At 40.1% G+C, this 21920-nt stretch overlaps 1 protein-coding gene across 3 annotated transcripts in view; it reads right to left on the bottom strand.

Moving 5' to 3' along the window:
- The window catches only part of Tada2a (transcriptional adaptor 2A), a 49373-nt gene that overhangs the window by 8247 nt on the left and 19206 nt on the right, over window positions 1-21920 (bottom strand). For all 3 annotated transcript variants that reach the window (XM_090351207.1, XM_090351208.1, XM_090351209.1), the window contains 5 exons: window positions 20016-20104; window positions 16982-17054; window positions 6286-6349; window positions 3915-3958; window positions 2714-2824 (listed from right to left, as the gene is read on the bottom strand). In XM_090351207.1, coding sequence (XP_090207333.1) covers window positions 2714-2824; window positions 3915-3958; window positions 6286-6349; window positions 16982-17054; window positions 20016-20104 — 381 coding nt within the window. The remainder of the gene's footprint in view (window positions 1-2713; window positions 2825-3914; window positions 3959-6285; window positions 6350-16981; window positions 17055-20015; window positions 20105-21920) is intronic.

Raw genomic sequence — 21920 nt, 5'->3', positions numbered from 1 at the left:
ATTTCTGTCTTCTCAGAGCACACAGATCAGGTTCCACTGCTTGGGTCATTATATGAGAGACTATTCAAATTTGGGTACTTTTGAAACAGGATGAAGGAAAATCTATAGGGTGTGACACATGTATGGAGTGACACATAAACCAGACATAACACAAATTGGGACAGGAAATAAAGAACTAGTCATTCAGCACAAACCTCACAAAGAATGCCAACCAAACAAGGTGTTTCCTGAGGACATTCCACCTGGCTCAGATAAATGCCTGTGATACTATAGAAGGAAGAGGATTGGTTAAGAATCTTGGTAGAGAACCTTCCCAGCCAGGTGCTGGGGACTCATGCCTAGGTAATCAGGAGGCTGAGATAAGGGGATCATGGATCAAAGCCAGCCCAGGTGGATTTATAAATCCTCAGGACTCTATTTCCAATTAGCCAGCAAAAAACTAGAACTGCAGTTCTAGTTCTTCAAGTGACAGAGCACCAGCCTTCAGCAAAAAAACAACAACAACAACAAAAACACAAGAGTGCAAAGTTCTGAGTTCAAGTCCTTGGAGCTTCTTGATTTCCCCATTGGAAAAAGAAAAGACGGATGGACAGACAGACACATATCCTTCCCAGAACTAAACTAAGGAGCCAAATATACATCTTATCTCTCATGATGAAAAGCATAGACTAAACCACCATAGCCAGTTTGTCTTTAAGTATAGACAGACAACTTGTCTCCCTTCCCTTCCCTTTTCCCTTCCCTTTTCCCTTCCCTTCCCTTTTCCCTTCCCTTCCTTCCTTCTTTTTGTATGTGTGTGTCTGTCAGTACCACAGCTTAAAAGAAACCTTATAATCTTGCTTAGTTTTTTTTTTTTTTTTTTTTTTTTTTGCTCAAGGTGGGCCATACTTGTGGCCCAACTTCTGTTTTGTTTTGTTTTTTTTTTTTAATATAAAAATATCAAGGACTGGAAATGTGGCTTCGTTGTAGAGTGCATGTCTAGCATGCATGAAGCCCTAGGTTTGAGTCCTCAGTTTCATACAAACAGAAAAAGCCAGAAGTGGTGCTGTGGCTCAAGTGGTAAAGTGCTAGCCTTGAGCAAAAGAAACTCAGGGACAATGCTCAGGCCTGAGTTCAAGCCCCGGGACTGGGGAAAAATTCAAATTATAAAGCCAACTACTGGTGGCTCATGCCTATAATCCTAGATACTCCGGAGGCTGAGATCTGAGGATCACAGTTCAAAGCCAGCCTGGGCAGGAAAGTCCATGAGACTTTTATCTCCAATAAACTACTTAGAAAAATCCAGACTTGGCACTTTGGCTCAAGTGATAGAGTATTAGACTTGAGCACAAAGAGGCTCAAAAACAATGCCTAACCCCTGAGTTCAAGCCCCAGGGCTAGCAAAAATAAATATATAAGTAGAATTATAACTCGAAGGAAAACCAGGAAAAGGCAAGTAAGTAATACTTATACTACTTTCATGAATCATCCAACTCTTTTACCATTTTAACAAGTAGTTTTAATACTAAAATATTTGTGCATATTCCAATATGTCACTAGGCAATGAATCATAGCATGTAGTCTCAGCTACTTGGAAGGAGGAGTGTGGGAGGACTGCAGCTTGAGGCCAACCTGTGTAAAAAGTTATATGGAGATTTCATCTCCAATAAGCAGGTACAGTGGTTCATGCCTGTGACCTCAGCTATGCACAGGAGGGCAACTGTCTGAAGCCAAACCTAAGAAAAACTTGAGACCCTTCCTGAATACTAAAGGAGTATGTAACTGAAGGGCTACAGTACCTACTATATATAAATAAGTAAAAATAATTGAAATAAGATTTAATTTCTTCTAGAAATTATATACACATACATGTGTTCATATATGTCTGTGTATGTACATATATGCATATGTGCATATATATATATTTTTTTCTCTCCCTCTGTAATTTGCTTCAAATCAATTCAGTTGAGAGAAAGAGAAAAGGGGAGTAGTAAGTAGAGGTGAACTGGAGTGTCAGTGCGTTGATAATTACTAAAGCTGGTTAGAGGGATACAGAGGACTTCATTATATTATTACTTCTATTTCTATACAGATTTGAAGATGCTCACAAAAAAATGAAAAGATGCTGGTAAATGCCTGTAGTCCTAGCATCTGAAAACTAAACTTGAGGGTTTCCTGGGATATACAGCAACATCAAGACCCAATTTCAAGAAAAATAAAACAAATAAAAAAGTAAAAAACTACTACTAAACCGGGTTATCTACTATCTGAAAGGAAAAGGCAAGCCATTAGTTTTATGAAGTTTTTTTGGCCAGTCCTGGGGCTTAAACTCAGTGTCTCAGTTCTGTTCCTGAGCTTTTGTGGTCAAGGCTGGCTAGTCCTCTGCCATTTGAGCAACAGCTCTATATCTTTTTTTTTTCCCCCTTTCTTTCTTTGGTAGTTAACTAGAGGTAAGAGTCTCCTATGCAAAGCTGAATTCACACTTTCCCGCCTGGACTGTCTTTAAATTGTGATCCTCAGATCTCAGCCTGTTGAGTTGCTAGGACTACAGGTGTGAGTCAATGGTGTCTAGTATCCCCTCTTACCTTCACAGAGTTAAATTTGTCTCATGGTAATACAGAAATATCCATTATTTATTTGTTTACAATACATAAAATATGCCATTACGTCTCTTATTTATCTAAGCAAAGTCAACACAAAAATACCTGTTCCATGAGGTTTATAATCCACTTACGTGCATGACTTTCAATGAATTTATCATGTTCCACTGGCCCCACAATCCTTGCAAAACGTCTCATTGTTTCATAAAGGTCTTGGACCTCCTTGGGATAGCGACGTTCCATCACTCAAAGAAAGGAACACACAAACCATGTTATGAAGAGTGTGAAGACCTCTAGGATTGCTGTGTGGTTTTTTTGTTTACAAGAAATAAAGAAATAAAAAATGGAGGAGTGACACTGTCTAAGATGCATTGTACTCTTGGCTAGGGCAATGGGAAAGATAAATACCTACTAAGGGCCTGGGTACTGCCAGATGTGGTACTGTGGCTCAAGTAGTAGAGACTGTTAGCCTTGAGCAAAAGCAGCTCAGAGAAAGTACCCAGGCTCTGAGTTCAAGCCCCACAATTAGCAAAATAAATAAATTGAACCATGATCCTCAGAACTCAGCCTCCAGAGTAGCTAGGATTATAGTATTGAGCCATCATGCTCGATTTAAAAATGTAGTTTTGAAACATGACACTATCTAGAAAATCATCCATTAATATCCACATTCTAATTACTACTTAAGACATTTTACACAAATGCAAATAATAGTTCTTTATTATCAATATAGGAGCACTCTGAAAACTTCATTTGTTGTTGGTGATCTGTCATTTATTTTGGTGTATGTGGTGTGTGTGTGTGTGTGTGTGTGTGTGTGTGTGTGTACCAGGGGGTCAAACTCTAGGCCTCAAAAATACTCTTCTACCAAGACATGTGAAAGGGTATCAATGTATGTGAATTAATGCACCTTCTATCTGGCAAATATCATGTAACCCTTTTATTAATTACAATGAAAAATTAAAAAAAATACTCTTCTATTGAGTAACATATCCAGCCCCGTATTAGAATTTTTAAAAATCTTCCTAGGTAAAGCAACTTGGATTAAAAACCACTGCCATAAATAAATAATTTAAAACTACTTAGTAATATTAAAAAGTAGTTATAGATTTAAAAAGTTTATATGTGGGCCAGGAGCAAGCCCTATTGGTAGAGTGCTTGCCTAGCATACATGAAGGCCCGGGTTCAATTCTTTGGTGCCAGATACATAGAAAAAGCCAGAAGTGGTCCTGTGGTTCAAGAGGTAGAGTGTTGCCTTAAGAAAGCCCAATGACAGTGCTCAGGCCCTGTGTTCAAGCCCCAGGATTGGTTTAAAAAAAAATAGTTTATACTTACACTGAAACTTTCTAAGGTTGATTAATCCATGATCTCTTATAATTCTAGAATAAAAAATATTTATCTTAGAGTAAATTTCACATTTAATGTCTTCTATATGCAGCCTTTATTAGCCATCCTCAAAACAATAAAGTTACTCCTCACCAACTTTTGCAGGTCAGTAAATCACTAGCACAATTTTAGCATCTCAAGCAACCTCTTAAGTACAGCAGCGGGGTGAATAAATGGAACTAATTACCACTTACAAAAATATGTGTCACGTAAGCTTTTATTTTTGTGGGGTTTGAACTCTGGGCTTAGGCACTGTCCCTGAGCTCTTCAGCTCAAGTGTGCCACCCTACCCTTTGAGCCACAGCACCACTTCCAGTTTTCTGGTGGTTAATTGGAGATAAAACTCATTTTTTTTTTTTTTGGTGGGTCAGGGGGCTTGAATTCCACCTGGGCACTGTTCCTGAGCTCTTCAGCTCAAGGCTACCACTCTACCCTTGAGCCAAGTCCCACTTCCAGTTTTCTAGAGGTTAATTGGAGATATAAGAGTCTCAGGTCCTTTTGTGCCCAGGCTGGCTTTGAAGCTTGATCCTCAGATCTCAGTCTCCTGAGTAGCTAGGATTACAGGTGTGAGCTAGAGCGCCCGGGTATTTTTTAATCTCTTGATAGTGATTTCAGGAATGGTGGTTAGGACCTTGTCCCCTATCTCTGAGTTTGGTCATATCTGATGCTTGCCTCATGATTTGATGGCATTAATGGGTTTACAACATACTACAAGGGTAAAGGTACCCTCTGTATACCTTTCTCTCACCTATTAAAGTTTCTGTGATCCAGTGATGGACTAAGGTTTATAATTTCTAAATCCAAATATGTGTATATGTATGTATAATACATATCCATCCATCCATCCATCCATCCATCCATCCATCCATCTATCCATCCATCCATCCATCCTCACACAAACATACATACATGCTTTTTTTTTGTTAGGTTCTAGTTGAATGAATGAGTGAGATAAATTACTCAGGGTTTGCTCTACCACTGAGCTACACCTCCAGCCCTCAAGTGTAGCTCAATCGTAGACCAGATCTGCTGCAAAGGGAATGAATAACCAGAAACTGAATAACCATATAACATTTAAAAATCTGCTTACAGGCCGGGAGTTTAGCTTAGTGGTAGAGAGCTTGCCTAGCATGCACCAAGACCAGGGGTCGATTCCTCAGTACCACATACAGAGAAAAAAAAAACGGAGTTGGTGCTATAGCACCATTTTTTTTTTTTTTTTTTTTTTGGCCAGTACTGGACTTGCTCTCAGGGCCTAGACACTGTCCTTGGGCTTTCTCAAGGCTAATATCCTAACAACAACTGGCTCACTTCTGGTTCTTTTAGAGTATTTTGAACTACCTGGGCAGGGTGGCTATTCAGTAATCATAGCTACTCAGGAGGTGGAGATCTAAGGATCATGGTTCAAAGCCAGCCTGCACTAAAGTCCGTGAGACTCTTAACTCCAATTAACCACCAGGAAACCAGAAGTGGCGCTGTGGCTCAAGGGGCAGGGTGGGAGCCTTGAGCTGAAGAGCTCAGGGACAGTGTCAAGACCCAGAGCACCATCAACCAAAAAAAAAAAAAAAAAAAAAGAATACTTTGAACTGATCTTGTTCCTTTTTTTCCCCAAAGAGTTTTAAACAATATACTCACATTAAAATAAAGAAAAAGAGGGCCAGGAGTTTGCCCTAGTGGTAGAGTGCTTGCCTAGCATGCAGGCAGACCTGGGTTCAATTCCTCTGTACCACATACATAGAAAAAAGCTGAAGTGGTGCTGAGGCTCGAGTGGTAGAGCTCTAGCCTTGATGAAAAAGCCCTAAGTACAACCCCAGGACTAGGAAGGAAGGAAAGAAGGAAGGAAGGAAGGAAGGAAGGAAGGAAGGAAGGAAGGAAGGAAGGAAGGAAGGAAGGAAGAAAAGAATTTGAAAACAAGAAAAGAATGAATTTGAGGGCTGGGAGTTTGGCCTAGTGGTAGAGTGCTTGCCTAGCATGCACGAAGACCCGGGTTTGAGTCCTCAGTACCGCATACATAGCAAAAGGCCGGAAGTGGTGCTGAGGCTCAAGTGGTAGAGCTCTAGCCTTGAGAAAGTCCAAGGACAGTGCTCAGACCCTGAGCCCAAGCCAAGGACTGGCAAAAGAAAAAAAAAAAAAAAAAGAAAAGAATGAACTTGAAAACAAGACAGGATTATTGCCCCCATTTAAGAGAAACACTGAAGCTTAAGGACAGTAAGTATCTTCTCCAGATCAGAAAATGAGCTGAGTCCATGTTGCCATGGACTACTGCAACCAATGCAGTAATCCAAAGTCCAAAGAAGGCTGGACGGTTTTCTGTACTTACTTTTTTCGTCTTTGTCTTTCCTTTAGCCTGGAATGATAGATATCTACCACAGCCATCTTCAGAGCTATAAATACATTCATTTACATAAATTAATAGAAATAGTTTAAAAATCCATTACCCAATCTCTAAATCTAAAATTGCTATCTACTCCAATTCCACATTTGCCAATCTAGGAAATACTGCTTTGAATGGAACATAAAAATATCCTAGCCAGGCGCAGGGAGTTTGGCCCTGGTGTGGTGACTCAAGCCTGTAATCCTAGCTACTCCGAAGACTGAGATCTGAGGATCAAGATTCAAACTCAGTTGGCACAAAAGGTCCTCAGACTCTTATCTCCAATTAATCTCTAGAAAACAGGAAGTGGGGCTTGGCTCAGGGGTAGGATAGTAGACTTGAACTGAAAAGCTCAGGGACAGCGCCCAGGCCAAGTTCAAGCCCCATGACCCACAAAATGGAAAAAAAAAAAAAAAGAATATTCTAGCATATTGGGTGTTTTTTTTGGTCTTGTCTTTTTGTTACTAGGGTTTGAACTCAGGGACTCTCAATTACTAATTGGCATTCTACCATTTGAACCATATCTCTAGTCCTATTTTCTGATAGTTATTTGGAGATGGAATCCAGCAAACCTTCTTTTGGGTCTGGCCTTAATCTGTGATCCTTTACACCTCAGACTCCTAAGTACTGAGGTATAAGCCACCAGTGACCAGCTCCTGATTCCTTTATCAATAAATTGTAATGAAGTTATTTTTTCCTCTATGTATATATGTCATTACTTTCTTGTTACAATTTCCACTTAATACTAAGTGCCTATTTTGACTTACATATTTTACCACAGAATTTCTAAAAATCTACCAGCCTGTATAGTAAAGAATTTGGCTATATATGAGAATAACTTCTCTTCTCTCTCTTTTTTTTTTGGCCAGTCCTGGGGCTTGAACTCAGGGCCTGAGCACTGTCCTTGGGCTTTCCTACAGGGTAGCACACACGTGAGCCACAGCATCACTTCCAGCTTTTTCTATGTATGTGGTACTGAGGACTCAAACCCAGGTCTTCCTGAATGTTAGGTAAACACTCTACCCTTGGGCCAAACTCCCAGGCTGAGAATAACTTCTTTTAAGATAGTAAGCTTCATTCCAATCAGTCAAAAGCCTCTAGAATGCCAGTAATTCAAACAACAATGAAATTTCATCCTCATCAAAAGAATATGACATCCAAGTTTGAATTGAGCCACTGTGGAGGTGAGAGGGAGGGCAATGAGTCATGTTTCATTATAGTAAATATTTAAACATTGTTTTCCAACAAAACATTATTTGGCACAATAAGTCAGATCTGCTCTAGCTAAGCCTCCTACTCGAGAACCCCAGCTGCCTTGCCTAGCAAGCTGTCCTTGAGGGTATCTGCATGGAACAGTCTGAAACCCACACTTTTGCTGGAACTAGACTTTAAAGTAGAGAAAGGAAAACGTGTGACCAATCAAGTATAATGGATCATAAGAAGCTCAATTTTATTTTTTAGTATATGAAAGCAAATAAAAGTTGTTGGGCTAGCCAGGCGCTGGTGGCTCATGTCTGTAATCCTAGCTATTCAGGAGGCTGAAATCTGAGGATCATGGCTCAAAGCCAGCCCAGGCAGGAAAGTCCATGAAAGTCTGTGAGACTCTTATCTGCAATTAACCACCAGAAAACTGGAAGTGATGCTGTGGCTCAAGTGGTAGAGTACAAGTCTTCAGCTGAAGAGCTCAGGGACAGTGCCCAGACCCAAAGTTCAAGCCCTACAATTGACAGATAAAAAAAAAAAAAAAGTTGTTGGGCTATGTCCATTCCCACATTCCCAAAGCACTGTCAATTCCAGACACGTACTAACCCATTACTGTGTATCTTGCTGCTATCTACTCTTAGGATATTGTTAGATCAGATCGTTTAATATCAGAACCTTTCATGCTAGACTATGAGATATGTAGTTATGAGATATTATATCCAGGCTATGTAGCTATGAGATAGTATATCCAGGCCATTCTCTGAGGATCTGAGATTAAAACAAAACAAAGCAACAAAAACTAAATCTGGGGCTGGGAATGTGGCTTACGAGGCCCTATGTTCAATTCCTCAGTACCACATAACCAGAAAAAGCCAGAAGAAGTGCTGAGGCTCAAGTGGTAGCCCACACTAGCTTTGAGCAAAAGAAGCTCAGGGACAGTGCCCAGACCCTGTGTTCAAGCTCCAGGACTGACGCACGCACGCATGCACAAATAAAGAAAGAAAAGAAATATCTTGAAAAAACAATAAAAATTAGTACTAATTCCGATGAAGTGTTTCTGAAATTCTTGTCACACACTAAATTTATCAATTTGTTTCTGGAAATCTGTGTGGGAATGACTTAATTTAAAAAAAAAGATGAAGAGGAAAATGGGGACCAAGACATGAGAAAGGGTATCCATGTATGTGAAGTAATGCACCTTCTATCTGGTGAATATAATGTAACCCTTCTATTAATTACAATAAAAAATATAGAAAAAAAGAAAATAAGTACCAAAACAAAAAAAAGATGAAGATAGCAAAGATATGGAACCAACCCAGATGCCCCTCAGTTGATGAGTGGATCAACAAGATGTGGTATTTATACACAATGGAATTCTATGTTGCTGTCAGAAAGAATGACATCACCCTATTTGTAAGGAAATGGAAAGACTTAGAAAAAATCATATTAAGTGAAGTAAGCAGACTCAAAGGAACATCAGCTCAATGGTTTCCCTCATTTGTCATAATCAGTAGAAACCTTGGGCTCTCCTAGCAGAGATTTACAATAGAGCAAAACCTAAATACATAAGCCATATAGTATGACTCTAAATGAAAGGACCTCAGGATACAGAAACCAAAGCCATATAATGAGTGATTGTTGTCCTTAGTGTACTATGTTTTCTCTCATTTCTTTTGCTGTCCCTTGGTTATCTCATATTGGTACAGTATTTTACCTTGTTATCTGATATATTGTATATATGCTTATTTGGTTATTTGAAATAGGATAGGGAAGGGGAGAAAAAAAGATGAGGGGTGTGGTGGGGGGAGGGAAATGGTGACCAAGACATGAGAAAGGGTATTAATGTTTGTGAAGTAGTGCACCTTCTATTTGGTGAATATAATGTAATCCTTCTATTAATTACAATAAAATATATGAAAAAAAGATGAAGAGAGTATCTTTCCAAAATTATCAACAAACGGTATCAGTGGTTCCACTGCCTCATTGCTTCAGTAGTTTAAGCTTGAGGGGGGAAAAAAAGGAAACAAGCAGAAACTCTGGAACTCTCCTAAAGAAAACTAGTATTTTTCTCAAATTTTCTTTATAAAGTATAGTCAAGTAGCAGCAACTGATTACAACTGCATGATTAACCCAGGGAGACCACAACACAAGCAGAATAGAAATCAGAAAGCAGATACTACAAGAATGAGAACCTAATGGTTCTCATTAAAGCTACTGGAAGCTTCAGTAAGAGCTAGCAAACAAACAAAAAAAGAGATCATTAATCACGAGCCAACCAAAACCACCCATCATCTATCCACTGATATGAAGTCTCTGAAATCCCCGCTCTGAGGGAAGATCAGTGTGCCTGTGATTACACTGAGGACTGATAGTTTCCAAACTGCTGCCTTAAAATATTTCAAGAAGTAGGCAGAAGACAGAGGCAGTGCCTCCCACTGCAATGTATTTCTATCATTGTTCAAAATAGCTTGCAACATGTTTCTGTTTTCTGGACAGAAGGCACTTACTGCTTGCTTGGCAAGAAAATTAACTCAGAGTTTAACTTCAGAGGGGCCAATCAAAATCTTCACCCCAACAGCACAAGCACAAACCTGTGACTCAGGTATTCCTCGGAAGCAAAAAAAAAAAAAAAAAATTTTTTTTTTTGCTAAGTCCTGGGGGCTTGAACTCAGGGCTTGGGTACTGTCTTTGGACTTTCTCAAGACTAGAGCTCTAACACTTGAGCCACAACACCACTTCCAGCTTTTTCTATGTATGTGATACCAAAGAATTGAACCTGGGTTTTCATGCACTCTACCACTAGGGCAAGCTCCCAGCCCAGAAGTAAGGCTTCTACGACATTTCCTCTGTCAAGCTTTTGAGTTATCTAAGCTGCACACTAATAATTCTATGAAGGGAAAAAAGAGTATGTGACCATTGGTTAAAGTTAGCAAGTAGGAAGTCTTGGACAAATTACTTCTTATTCATTTTTCTGAGTACAATGGAAGATAGCTTTCTCTAAATTACAAAAAAGTAGTGAAGTTATAGAAGATAATAAATGTGCAAAAAAAGGAACAGCAAGAAAAATTCAAGAATACAAAGAACGAGTATGAGTATTGTGCAGTATTAAAAACATGAACTTTGGGGCCAGGGGTTTGGCCTAGTGGTAAGAGTGCTTGCCTAGCACCTCAGGTTCAATTCTAGGTTCAATTCCTCATTATCATATATATAGAAAAAAAGCTGGAAACGGTGCTATGGCTATAGTGGTAGAGCTCTAGCCTTGAGAAAGCCCAAGGACAGTGCTCACGCCTTGAGTTCATGGGCCACAACTGGCAAAAAATAAATAAATAAATAAATAAACAAACAAACATGAACTCAACATACACCAGTGGTTCATGTCTATAATATCATACCTAGCTACTCAGGAGGCTGAAAGCTGAGAATCAAGGTTTCAAAGCCTGCCCTGGCACAAAAATCTGTGAGACTCATCTCCAATTAACCACCAGAAAACTGCAAGTGGTGCTGTGGCTCAGGTGGTAGAGCACCAGCCTTGACCTGAAGAGCACAGGGCCAGCATCCAGGTCCACAGTTCAAGCTGTATGACTGGCAAAAAAAAACAAAACCCAACCATGATTGCTCACTCGTTGGCTACATATTTCAAGCAAGTTACTTGACCCTTTCAAGCTTCAATTTTCTCTTCTATAAAATAGAAATAATAACACTCAACTCATAAGGTTTTATGAGGATTAAATGACTTCAAAGAGCTGGGCACATGCTTAGAATCACGACACTTATGAGGCTGAAGAAGGAGGATCACAAGTTTGAGGCCAGCTTTGGGTTATAAGGACTCCATCATAAAACAACTTTGTCACTATAAAATGAAGGTCACTGTCAGCAAGTAAATGCACACAGAGACCCAAGTTGGACCTCTATCTACTAACTGTAAAAGATTTTAAACGCTAATATTACCTGAAGATGACAGTGGGGGGAGGAGTCCGTACCTAGCAGAGAAACTTTGCTGAAACTAGCTTCCCAAATAGAGGAAACTAAAGTACTAATATAGTACTAAAGTAAAATGTTGAGAAGTGCTGAAAACACAGACTTAGCACACAGGAGTTTATCATGCCTCTAGCTTGTACCACTGTGATATGACAACTAGATGGATGTCGCATCCCAAATTACAGGACTCCAAAAAAACTTAGTGAAAGAATAGTCCACAAATTTAGAAGAGGTTTTCATAACTGACAGGAGACAGGAAAAAAGATGTCAGCCAAAGGGAAATCAGCCCTGAGATCTCATAATATACCCTGAGATAGGAGAGTTCCAAGTTAGGAGTTTTCTATATCTCTTTCAGAACCAATAATCCTGTATATTAATAAAACAGAAGAAGTTACTATTCAGGCTTTTTTGGTTGTGGTTGTGGTTGGTTGTGGGGCCTGAACTCAACCTGGGCACTGTCCTTTAAGCTTTTTTAATGACTCCATAACTTCATTGTTGCTGTTTTTTCACTGCGTAACTTACAGTGCAGGGCTAGGAATATGACTCCATGGTAGAGTGCTTGCCTAACATACATGAAGGCCTGGGTTCAATTCCTCAGTACCACATAAACAGAAAAAGCCAGAAGTGGAGCTGTGGCTCAAATGGTAGAGTACTAGCCTTGAGCAAACTGCTCAGGGACAGTGCCTAGGCCCTGAGTTCAAGCCCCAGAGACTGGTGATCCCCACTGCCTCCACCCATTCCCCCCTCCCCCCAAAAAAGCCTCAGTGTCCTTTCTAAACCCATTCTGAAAAGTCTTTGGCATAACTGGATACCGTCTGCACACATCTCTCATTTCCATGCCATCTCCCCATACCAAGTAGTCAGCAGACACACTGTGCCCAATGGAGAGGACACAGGCAGAGAGACGGCTGCCAGGCTGGGGCTGCTGCTCCTCGCACTGCTTCTTTCCATGCATATTTATTCAAGCCAAATAGTTGTACCATTCAACTAACTCCTCCCAGAGTACCACTGCTGCCCCAAATTCAACTATTACCACCACTGGGGAAGGTGGCAGTGCCCTGCAGTCCACAGCTGGTCTTCCCGTGGTTTCACTCTCTTCTGTATCTCCACTGCTGGAGACTCTGGCCAAGCAATGGCTCTACTTCCCCATCTTCTCCACCCAACCTAAATGGCAACTAGAAGTCCTATGTGGCAAGAAAGAAAAGGGGTCTGCATCAAATCAACTGATTCCACAGCTTATTTTCTGGGCTCAGAAAGGGTTAGGAATTCCAAATTTGATTGAAGAACATGTGAAGGGTCTGACAGAGGATGAATGCCAATACTGAATCTGCTGGAGTTTCCTGTGGAGTTGAGATTTCCTCAAATGTGGCTTAAGAAACAGAAACCCTGAAGTCTGCCCTTAAAAACAACCATAAGGACCCGGGAGTTTGGCTTAGTGGTAGAGTGCTTGCCTACCATGCACGAAGACCCCGGTTCAATTCCAGCAAAAAGCTGGAAGTGGTATTGTGGCTCAAGTGATAAGAGCTCTAGCCTTGAGAAAAAGTCCAAGGACAGAGCACAGGCCCTGAGTTCAAGCCCATAAATGGAAAAAAAAAACAACCCACACACAACCATAGGTTTCTATCTAGAGATAAGGATGGACTATGGAATGGAAATACCATTTTAATTTTCTGGTTTATTAAACTTATTAGCTAGGCCATATGTCAATTAGATAATACAGAAGGCTCCCATGATTCTATTTATATGTACACTAGCAGAAACTACCAAGTATTATGATAAATTCTCAATGTATTGTCTCAGTGGTACTAATTTAATGCCCATTTACTAGAGGAAAAGTTTCATTGTTAAGCTGTCACTGTTTTGAAAATTCTGTTATTGTTTTCCTTCCCCTTTGTGACTTTGGAGTGGACATTACATGCCACATTGTTTGGATATGCCAGACCAATCATGGCCTAGAATCCACCACCAGTCCAAACATCCTGAGTAAATCCTATCCTTACAAAGTTAAAAAAAAAAAGTCTTTGGTATAACACTTCACTGTTATCCAAGGCAGTTTTATTAGACAAATTCCATAAATCAATGTAAGTCTTTAGGTAGAGCAAAGAAAAGGCTTGATGGCATCAGCTGATATCCCTTCTAGTAGTTATAAGTGAGAAATATAAAAAGAATGTAAATGTTCAGTAATAATAAGAGTATAATGGTATGGAATGGTAATAACACCAATCTGAATTGTGTACCATCATTCTTTGAAGATATTTATACTCTGACTAATTGGTATCACCCATTCTTTACAGGTAGGACACAGAAAGAAGTAGTAAGCAAGATTCCAAAGACTTGCCCAAGATGATAATGACTCAGAAGCAAGCCTAGGATTGAATCAGCACCCTAATTTCCACCAAATACATGCCTTTCTCTGTGCGCCAGGTATTTAAAAGCTCCTTCTCATCCTACCTGAGTTTACCTGGACTTCTAGAAGGATCTAGGGGGTATTTTTTTTTGTGTGTAACGTATAATCTACAGGGTATTTTGAGAGAGTCTACTCAGGACAGTATGCCCCAGACATGAGTCATGCTGTCACAGAGTTGCTCTTAAAAGCTCACAAAAAAAATCTCCATGGCATTGCCTACAAAGCATCCTTTTGGCTTCCAGTGTTTGTAAGTCTCTTAAAAACATCATCTCCTCAAAAATACCCTTAACATTAGGGAGTCAGCTCAGTAATCGAGTGCATGCTTAGTGTATGAGAGGCTCCTCAGTGAAAAAAAACTAGCACCCATATAAATATCTTCAGATTCTGCTTTGAGAGCAGTTTAGTGTTTTTTGGGTTGTTGTATTTTATTTTGAGTTCCGAGGGGATCAATAGCAGGACTTCACTTCATGCAAGACAAGCAAACCATACTAAACACATTCCTGACCCCAGTACCTAGATAGCCTACAATACTGGGCTGTGGGATTCTTTAGTGTTAAGAAATTACTTATGTATGAGAATTAATATCTGATGCTTCAGCTCTAGTTCAAATGAAAACCAGAGAATTATAAGATTCTATGTAGGAATTTCAGGAATTTCAGGTAGATAACTATCAAATTATAGGTTTGAAGAGCGAACTGAACTAAAATTTACTTATCAGCCAACTACTTGTGATGATTAAGTTTTTTTGTTTGTTTTGTTTTTTTTAACCAGTTCTTAGCTTGAGCTCAGGGCCTGAGCACTGTCCTTGGACTTTCTCAAGGCTAGAGCTCTACCACTTGAGCCTCAGCACCACTTCCAGCTTTTTTCTATGTATGTGGCACCAAGGAATTGAACCCGGGTCTTGATGCACGCTAGGCAAGCACTCTACCACTAGGCCAAACTTCTGATGATTAGTTTTATCTCCACTTACTTATAGAAAGAGCCACAAATGCATTTGAAGAAGTTATAAATCCTGCTGGGCGCCAGCAGCTCCTAGTTCTCAGGAGGCTGAGACCTAAGGATAGAGCTTTGAAGCCAGCCTGGGAAAGAACGTCTATGAGAATCAACTCCAAAAAACTAACAAAAAGCCGGAAGTAGGCCAGGAGTGTGGGCTAGTGGTAGAGTGCTTGCCTAGCATGCATGAAGCCCTGGGTTTGATTCCTTAGTACCACATGCACAGAAAAAACCTGGAAGTGGTGCTGTGGCTCAAGTGGTAGAGTGCTAGCCTTGAGAAAGCTTAAGGACAATGACCAGGCCCTAAGCACAAGCCCTAGGACCGACCACACACACACACACACACACACACACACACACACACACACACACACACACACACACACACGCACACTAGTCATTATATAAGTTTTCTTAATATTGTTGAGACATAAGAATGTAGACCTTGGATTAGAGCCTAGAGAAGTGATTCAGCAAGTCTCTTACACAGTTGAGCCATTATTAACATCAGAGCTTTTTACTTCCCAAAGTGTGGTCTTTTTTTTTTTTTCAGGGCTTGGACACTGTCCCTGAGCTTCTTTTGCTCAAGGCTAGCACTCTACCACTTGAGCTACAGTGCCACTTCTGGCTTTTTCGGTTTATATGGTACTGAGGAGCTGACTTAGGTATTCATGCATGCTAGGCAAGCACTCTACCACTAAGCCACAATCCCAAGCCCTGGTCATTTTTAATACTGTCTAAAAGGATATTTATGAAGCTCTTTTTTATTTATAATATAACAACCTAGTGTTTTGGTTAAGAAAGCTACAAGCAAGGAAACACTATCATTTTAACAAGAACTGGTATATAATATGTATGGCATTACTGGATGGCAATCTGCACATCACCTTAAAGAGAACAATACAAGAGAGAAAAGACAATATGAGTCACTGGAGTTTGAAGAGACTGACATGGAAAACTGAACAAACTCAATGGATCCAGTGAATGTTAAAGTAGCTTGCTTTCAAGCTTTCCTCTTTATAGTTCAATCTGCGTCACTTTGACTCTCCCAAAACTGTGTGGGAGAAAAAAAGAGGAATGAAAATTTGCAAGAAGAAATTTTGCTTTAAAAATATGTAGAAATAGTGCTTGCTTAGCATGCACAAAGACCCAGGTTCAATTCCTAGGTACTACATACATAGAAAAAAAAGCTGGAAGTGGTGCTGTGGTTCAGGGTAGAGCTCTAGCCTTGAGGAAAGCCCAAGGACAGTGCTCAGGCCCTGAGCTCAAGCCCAGGACTGGAGGAAAAAAAAAATGTAGAAATACCTGGGTGCCAGTGGCTCTCACCTGTAATCCTAGTTACTCAAGAGGCTGAGATCTGAGGATCTCGGTTCAAAGCCAGCCCAGGAACTAAACATGAAATTCTTATCTCCAATTAACCAGCAGAAATCCATAAGTGAGGGCCAGGAGTTTGGCCTAGTGGTAGAGTGCTTGCCTAGCATGCACAAAGACCTGGATTCGATTCCTCAGTACCACATACATAGGGAAAAAAAAAAGCCGGAAGCGGTGCTGAGGCTCGAATGGTAGAGCTCTAGCCTTGAGAAAGTCCAAGGACAGTGCTCATGCCATGAACTCAAGCCCAGGCCTGGCAAAAAAAAAAAAAAAAAAAAGTGGTGCTGTGGCTCAAGTGGTAGAGCGCTCTACCATATTCGACTTTGAGCTCAAAGAGAATATGGAGAATTATTTTAAGTATGAAATTCACTAAAAATCTAAAGAGAGGGAAAAATAGGCTCAATTAAGGTCTACTTTTTTGTTTGTTTTGTTTTTTTGTGCTAGGGATTGAATATAGGACCACCAGCATTCTAGACAAGCCCTCCATCATTGAGATGTAACATATTCAGCCCAACCACTAAGCTGTATATTCTATTAGGGCAGGGTACTTATTACATCCATCTTTTTGGGGGGTTGGTCATGGGACTTGAACTCTGGGCTTGGGTGTATTTTACCCATTTTTATAATGGTAGCATCCAACATCACCCATCACATATTTCAACTCAAAAAATTGAGGGAATAAAAACTTACCATGTAAAATGTCCGAGTCATCTTCAACAAAATCAATGTCTCTCAAGTCCCATTCTGCATAATTGTCAAACTCCTGTTAAGGAAAAACAAATCCCCACCCCAAGCCCATAGGTTTAATAATGCCTTATCAAGTTGCTATGCTTTACAAGCAGAAAATACACAAACCAGCATTTGTTAAGAGTTGGTGGTGGCTCACGCCTGTAATCCTAGCTACTCAGAAGGCTGAGATCTGAGGATCAAGGTTCAAAGCCAGCCCAGGCACAAAAGGATCTGAGACTCTTGTCTCCAATTAATTTCTAGAAAAAGGGAAGTGGGGCTTGGCTCAAGGATAGGATGGTAGCCTTGAGCTGAAGAGCTCAGGGTCAACACAAAGGCCCAGGGGTAGGGTGGTAGCCTTGAGTTGAAGAGCTCAGGGACAGCACCTAGGCCCTCAGGCCAAGTCCAAGCCCTAAGACCCACACCTACACCCCCACACAAAAAGAACTATTGGGTGGGAAGGATGGAGGAGAGGGGGAGTGGGAGAAAAATGTGTGGGGGGATAACAATGCTCAACAAGAAATGTAGACACTATCTTAGATATACAACTATAACCCCTCTATACATCATCCTGACAATAAAATTTTAAAATAAAAAAGAAATTTTAAATAAAAGAAATGTTAAGTGGCATAATAGTCCAGAATACTGATATAAGTAACAAAAAATGGGGGTAGGTGAGGGAGAGATAAGAGATCTGTAAGACTTTGGAGTAATAGTAGAAACAAAACATTAAAATAATTGTGTCTAAGAATGAGGTTTTAATCTATTCTAAAATTTTCCAAATAGCTTGTTGGTTCCCTCCAAAATGTAACTTCAATTAGATGTTCAAGTACATAAGAACATTGCCAACAGTAATTTGTTTACCTTTTGTTTCTTTTCCAGGGATCTAATGTGTACTTTTTGTTACCTTTTCAGGGATCTAGTTTAGTCAATACTACACATCATTCATACAGTTCAATTAGATTCAGTGAGTACAATGTGTTTGGGGTAGTGTCTATGAAGTCAGTCTACAATATCACCGGCCATGAAGAAGATACTGATTCAGGTATGGCCAGCAAAACTGTCTGTAGTTGTTAAACTTTTGTGATATATCCAAGAGCACTATAGATAGGGTATAGGTGATAGATCAAGATTCTTGTAATTATATTCACATGGTTTTTAATTCTTTTTTTTTTTTTGCCAGTCTTGGGCTTGGGCTCAGGGCCTGAGCACTGTCCTTGGACTTTCTCAAGGCTAGAGCTCTACCACTTGAGCCTCAGCACCACTTCCAGCTTTTTTCTATGTATGTGGTACCGAGGAATCGAACCCGGGTATTCGTGCATGCTGGCAAGCACTCTACCACTAGGCCAAACTCCTGCTAGGCAAGCACTCTACCACTAGGCCAAACTCCGGGCCCATGGTTTTTAATTCTATGGCTGAATGAGAAACGCCTGGTTTTTATACAAATTCATTGTTCTCACATATATAGGATATCATTCAGGAGTCAACAAATTACTGCTTGGTTTTGCACATAAAATTTTCTTTTTTATAACTAAAAGATTTTATTAACACTGATTTTTTTTTTTTTTTTTTTTGCCAGTCCTGGGCTTGAGCTCAGGGCCTGAGCATTGTCCTTGGACTTTCTCGAGGCTAGAACTCTACCACTTGAGCCTCAGCACCACTTCCAGCTTTTTCTATATATGTGGTACCAAGGAATCGAACCTAGGTCTTCGTGCATGCTAGGCAAGCACTTTAACCACTAGGCCAAACTCCTGGCCCCAACACTGATGTTTTTAAATCATATTTGAAATGTCAAGCTTAACAAACAAGTATTCAAGAATGGAATCCCTATATGCAGTCACTGGCACATAAATTTAAGACAAAATTAAAATTAAGCTGAGAGTTTGTGCATTATGGATATATATCAAGCTATATAATATCAATATGTCTATAGAATATATATCCCATCATAGATTAAATGTCTATATAGTTATATTTATGTCTCCAAGTTCATGTCAATGACCTTGAGTACTGAGTATTGAGTCATCGCTCTTGTACTGTTTGGATCTAATGTCCACATATCAAGGAGACCATGTACCTTCTGTTCCTTTGGTCCTGGCTTATCTCACTCAACATGATTTGCTCTAGTTTCATCCACTTCCCAGTGAATGCCCTTATTTTATCTTGTCTGGTGGCTATGTAGAATTCCATTGTATATATGTACATTTTTTGTAACCATTCATCTGTAGTGGGGCATCTGGGTTGCTTCCATTGCATGGCTATTGTGAATAGTGCAGAGATGAACATGGCTATGCAGATGTCCTTATCACATCCTGGGTTAGAATGCTCAGGGTAGATGCCCAGGAGTGGTATGGCTGGATTATAGGGAAGATCTATTTTTAGTTTTTTCAGGAACCTCCAAACTGCCCTCCAGAGTGTCTGTACTAGTTTACATTCCCATGAATAGTGCAGTAGGGTTCCTCTTTTTCCACATCCCCGTCAGCATTTGTTATCTGAGTTCAGAATATTGGCCATTCTGATTGGGGTAAGGTAGTATCCTAGGATTGGTTTTATTTGATGTGCAAAAAATTTTATAGGAACATGCAGACATACTCATCTGTTTACATATTATCTATGTTGCTTTTTTAGAATAACAAAAAGTTTTGTTGTGACAGAAATCTACTATGACCTGCAAAACTTAAAAATATGTACCACCTGCCCCTTAGTAGAAAGTTTGCCAACCCTTGATATTAATGAATAAGAACCAGACTGTAAAAATTCCACACCTACAAAGAAAGTGGGAACTAGCACTGAGAGAACTTAAATAGGTTTTTAGTACAAGTGAAATAGGTTTGTGCAAATGAAAATGTATACAAATGAAAAAATGAAGATATGACTGTACAAAAGTCATACAAACTATAGTGTTCTACAAAGCTCCTTTTAGTGATAAGAAACCTATGTGTAAAAAAAGTCCACTCAAAAACAAGGTTTTTCTCTTATGCTAACAATTTTCTCCTACCTCAACAAAATCTGCTCGGGCTGGCATGTATCCTGCCATGTCACGAGAAAGCAAGGAGTCAAAGGTAGGTCTCGGAGGGTCATCTGTAGCTGGAAGAATTAATAAATTTTTATTAACAAAATAGTGACAGGAAAAAAATATTTTACTCCCTATTTACACCAAGAAACATAAGTAAAATCAATTTTGGCCTGTCCTTAGTCTTAAACTCAGGGCCTTCGCACTGTCCTTGGGCTTTCTCAAGGTTAGAGCTCCATCATGTGAGCCATAGCACCACTTCCAGCCTTTTCTATGTATGTGATGCCGAGGAATCAAACCCGGGTTTTAATGCATGCTAGGCAAGCACTCTACCATGACCACACTCCTAGCCCTCAAAAGTTTTTAAGGACAAGAAAAAAAAGATATTAAAGGGCCAAGAGTGTGGCCCAGTGGTAGAGTGCTTGCCTAGTACACATGAAGCCCTGGGTTCCATTCTCCGATACCATATACACAGAAAAAGGCAGAAGTGGTGCTATGGCTCAAGTGGCAGGGCTCTAGCCTTGAGAAAGCCCAAGGACAGTGCCCAGGCCCTGAGTTCAAGCCCCAGGACTGGCAAAAAAAAAAAAAAATTATAGCAAGAAACTGATTTCTTCCTTTGTTTTCTTATGGTGGTGGGAACTGAACCTCAGGCCTTGCCCATACTAGGTACATGCTCTATCGCTGAGCTATACCCCAGCCTAGTTTAGGCTTCTTGACCCAGAATAATTTAAAACAGTCCAGAGTAGTTTCAAACTTAGATCATCCCGCCTCAGCCTCCCAAGTGGTGTGATTATGAGCATGTTCTACCACATCTAGCTCTGACTTGAGTTCTTTAAAAAGATAAACCCTACCTATTCAGGAAGCTGAGCTCTGAGGATCATGGTTTGAAGCCAACCTGGGCAGGAAACTCCATGAGACTCTTTTTTTTTTTTTTTTTCCAGTCCTGGGCTTGAGCTCAGGGCCTGAACAGTGTCCTTGGGCTTTCTCAAGGCTAGAGCTTTACCACTTGAGCCACAGCACTACTTACAGCTTTTTTTTATTTTTCTATGCTTGTGGTATCGAGAAATCGAACCCAGGTCTTTGTGCATGCTAGGCAAGCACTCTACCACTAGGCCAAACTCCTGGCCTCCATGAGACTCTTATCTCCAATAAAATAATTTAAAAAGCTGGAAGTGGCATTGTAGCTTAAGTGGTAGAGAGCCTGCTTTGAACAAAGAATCTCAGGGACAGCACCCAAAGTTCAAGCCCAAAGACAGGCAAAAAAATAAAAATAAGTAAATATAGGTAATACCCTTTGATTTTTGCTTTCTCAAAACAAAGGGAAACCAAAGACCTTTATTCTTTTTCTTTTTTTCCTCTTTTGGTGGTACCAGAGTTTAAATACAGCGTCTTAAGCTTGTTAGACATACTCTAGCCATTTTTATTTTTAGGTTATTTTTCAGATAATGTCTCATTTTTCCCCCCCAGGCCCCTAAGATTATAATCTACCTATCTATGCCTCCTTAGAAGTGAAATTATAGATCTGTACCACCATACCTTGTTTGTTTTAATGATCTCAGTATTTGCTAAATTTTCATCTTCTTTTTGGCCAGAATCTGGGCACTATACTTGTGCTCTCTTTTTTCTTTGCTAGTCCTGGACTTGAGCTCAGGATCTGAGCACTGTCCTTGGGCTTTCTCAAGGCTAGAGCTCTACACTTGAGCCTCAGCACCACTTCTGGCTTTTTTCTATGTGTGTGGTACCAAGGAATTGAACCCGGGTCTTTGTGCATGCTAGGCAAGCACTCTACCACTAGGCCAAATTCCGGGCCCCAAAATATTTGTGCTTTCAAAAAGCCAGAACTCTAACTTTGAGCCATAGCACCACTTCTGGCTTTTTCTCTGTATGTGG

This window comes from Megascapheus bottae, chromosome 17, assembly GCF_031878675.1.
Source record: "Megascapheus bottae isolate mThoBot1 chromosome 17, mThoBot2.hap1, whole genome shotgun sequence".
NCBI lineage: Eukaryota > Metazoa > Chordata > Mammalia > Rodentia > Geomyidae > Megascapheus > Megascapheus bottae.
Note: the sequence above shows the minus strand (reverse complement) of the source record. Positions and strands in the feature narration are given on the sequence as shown.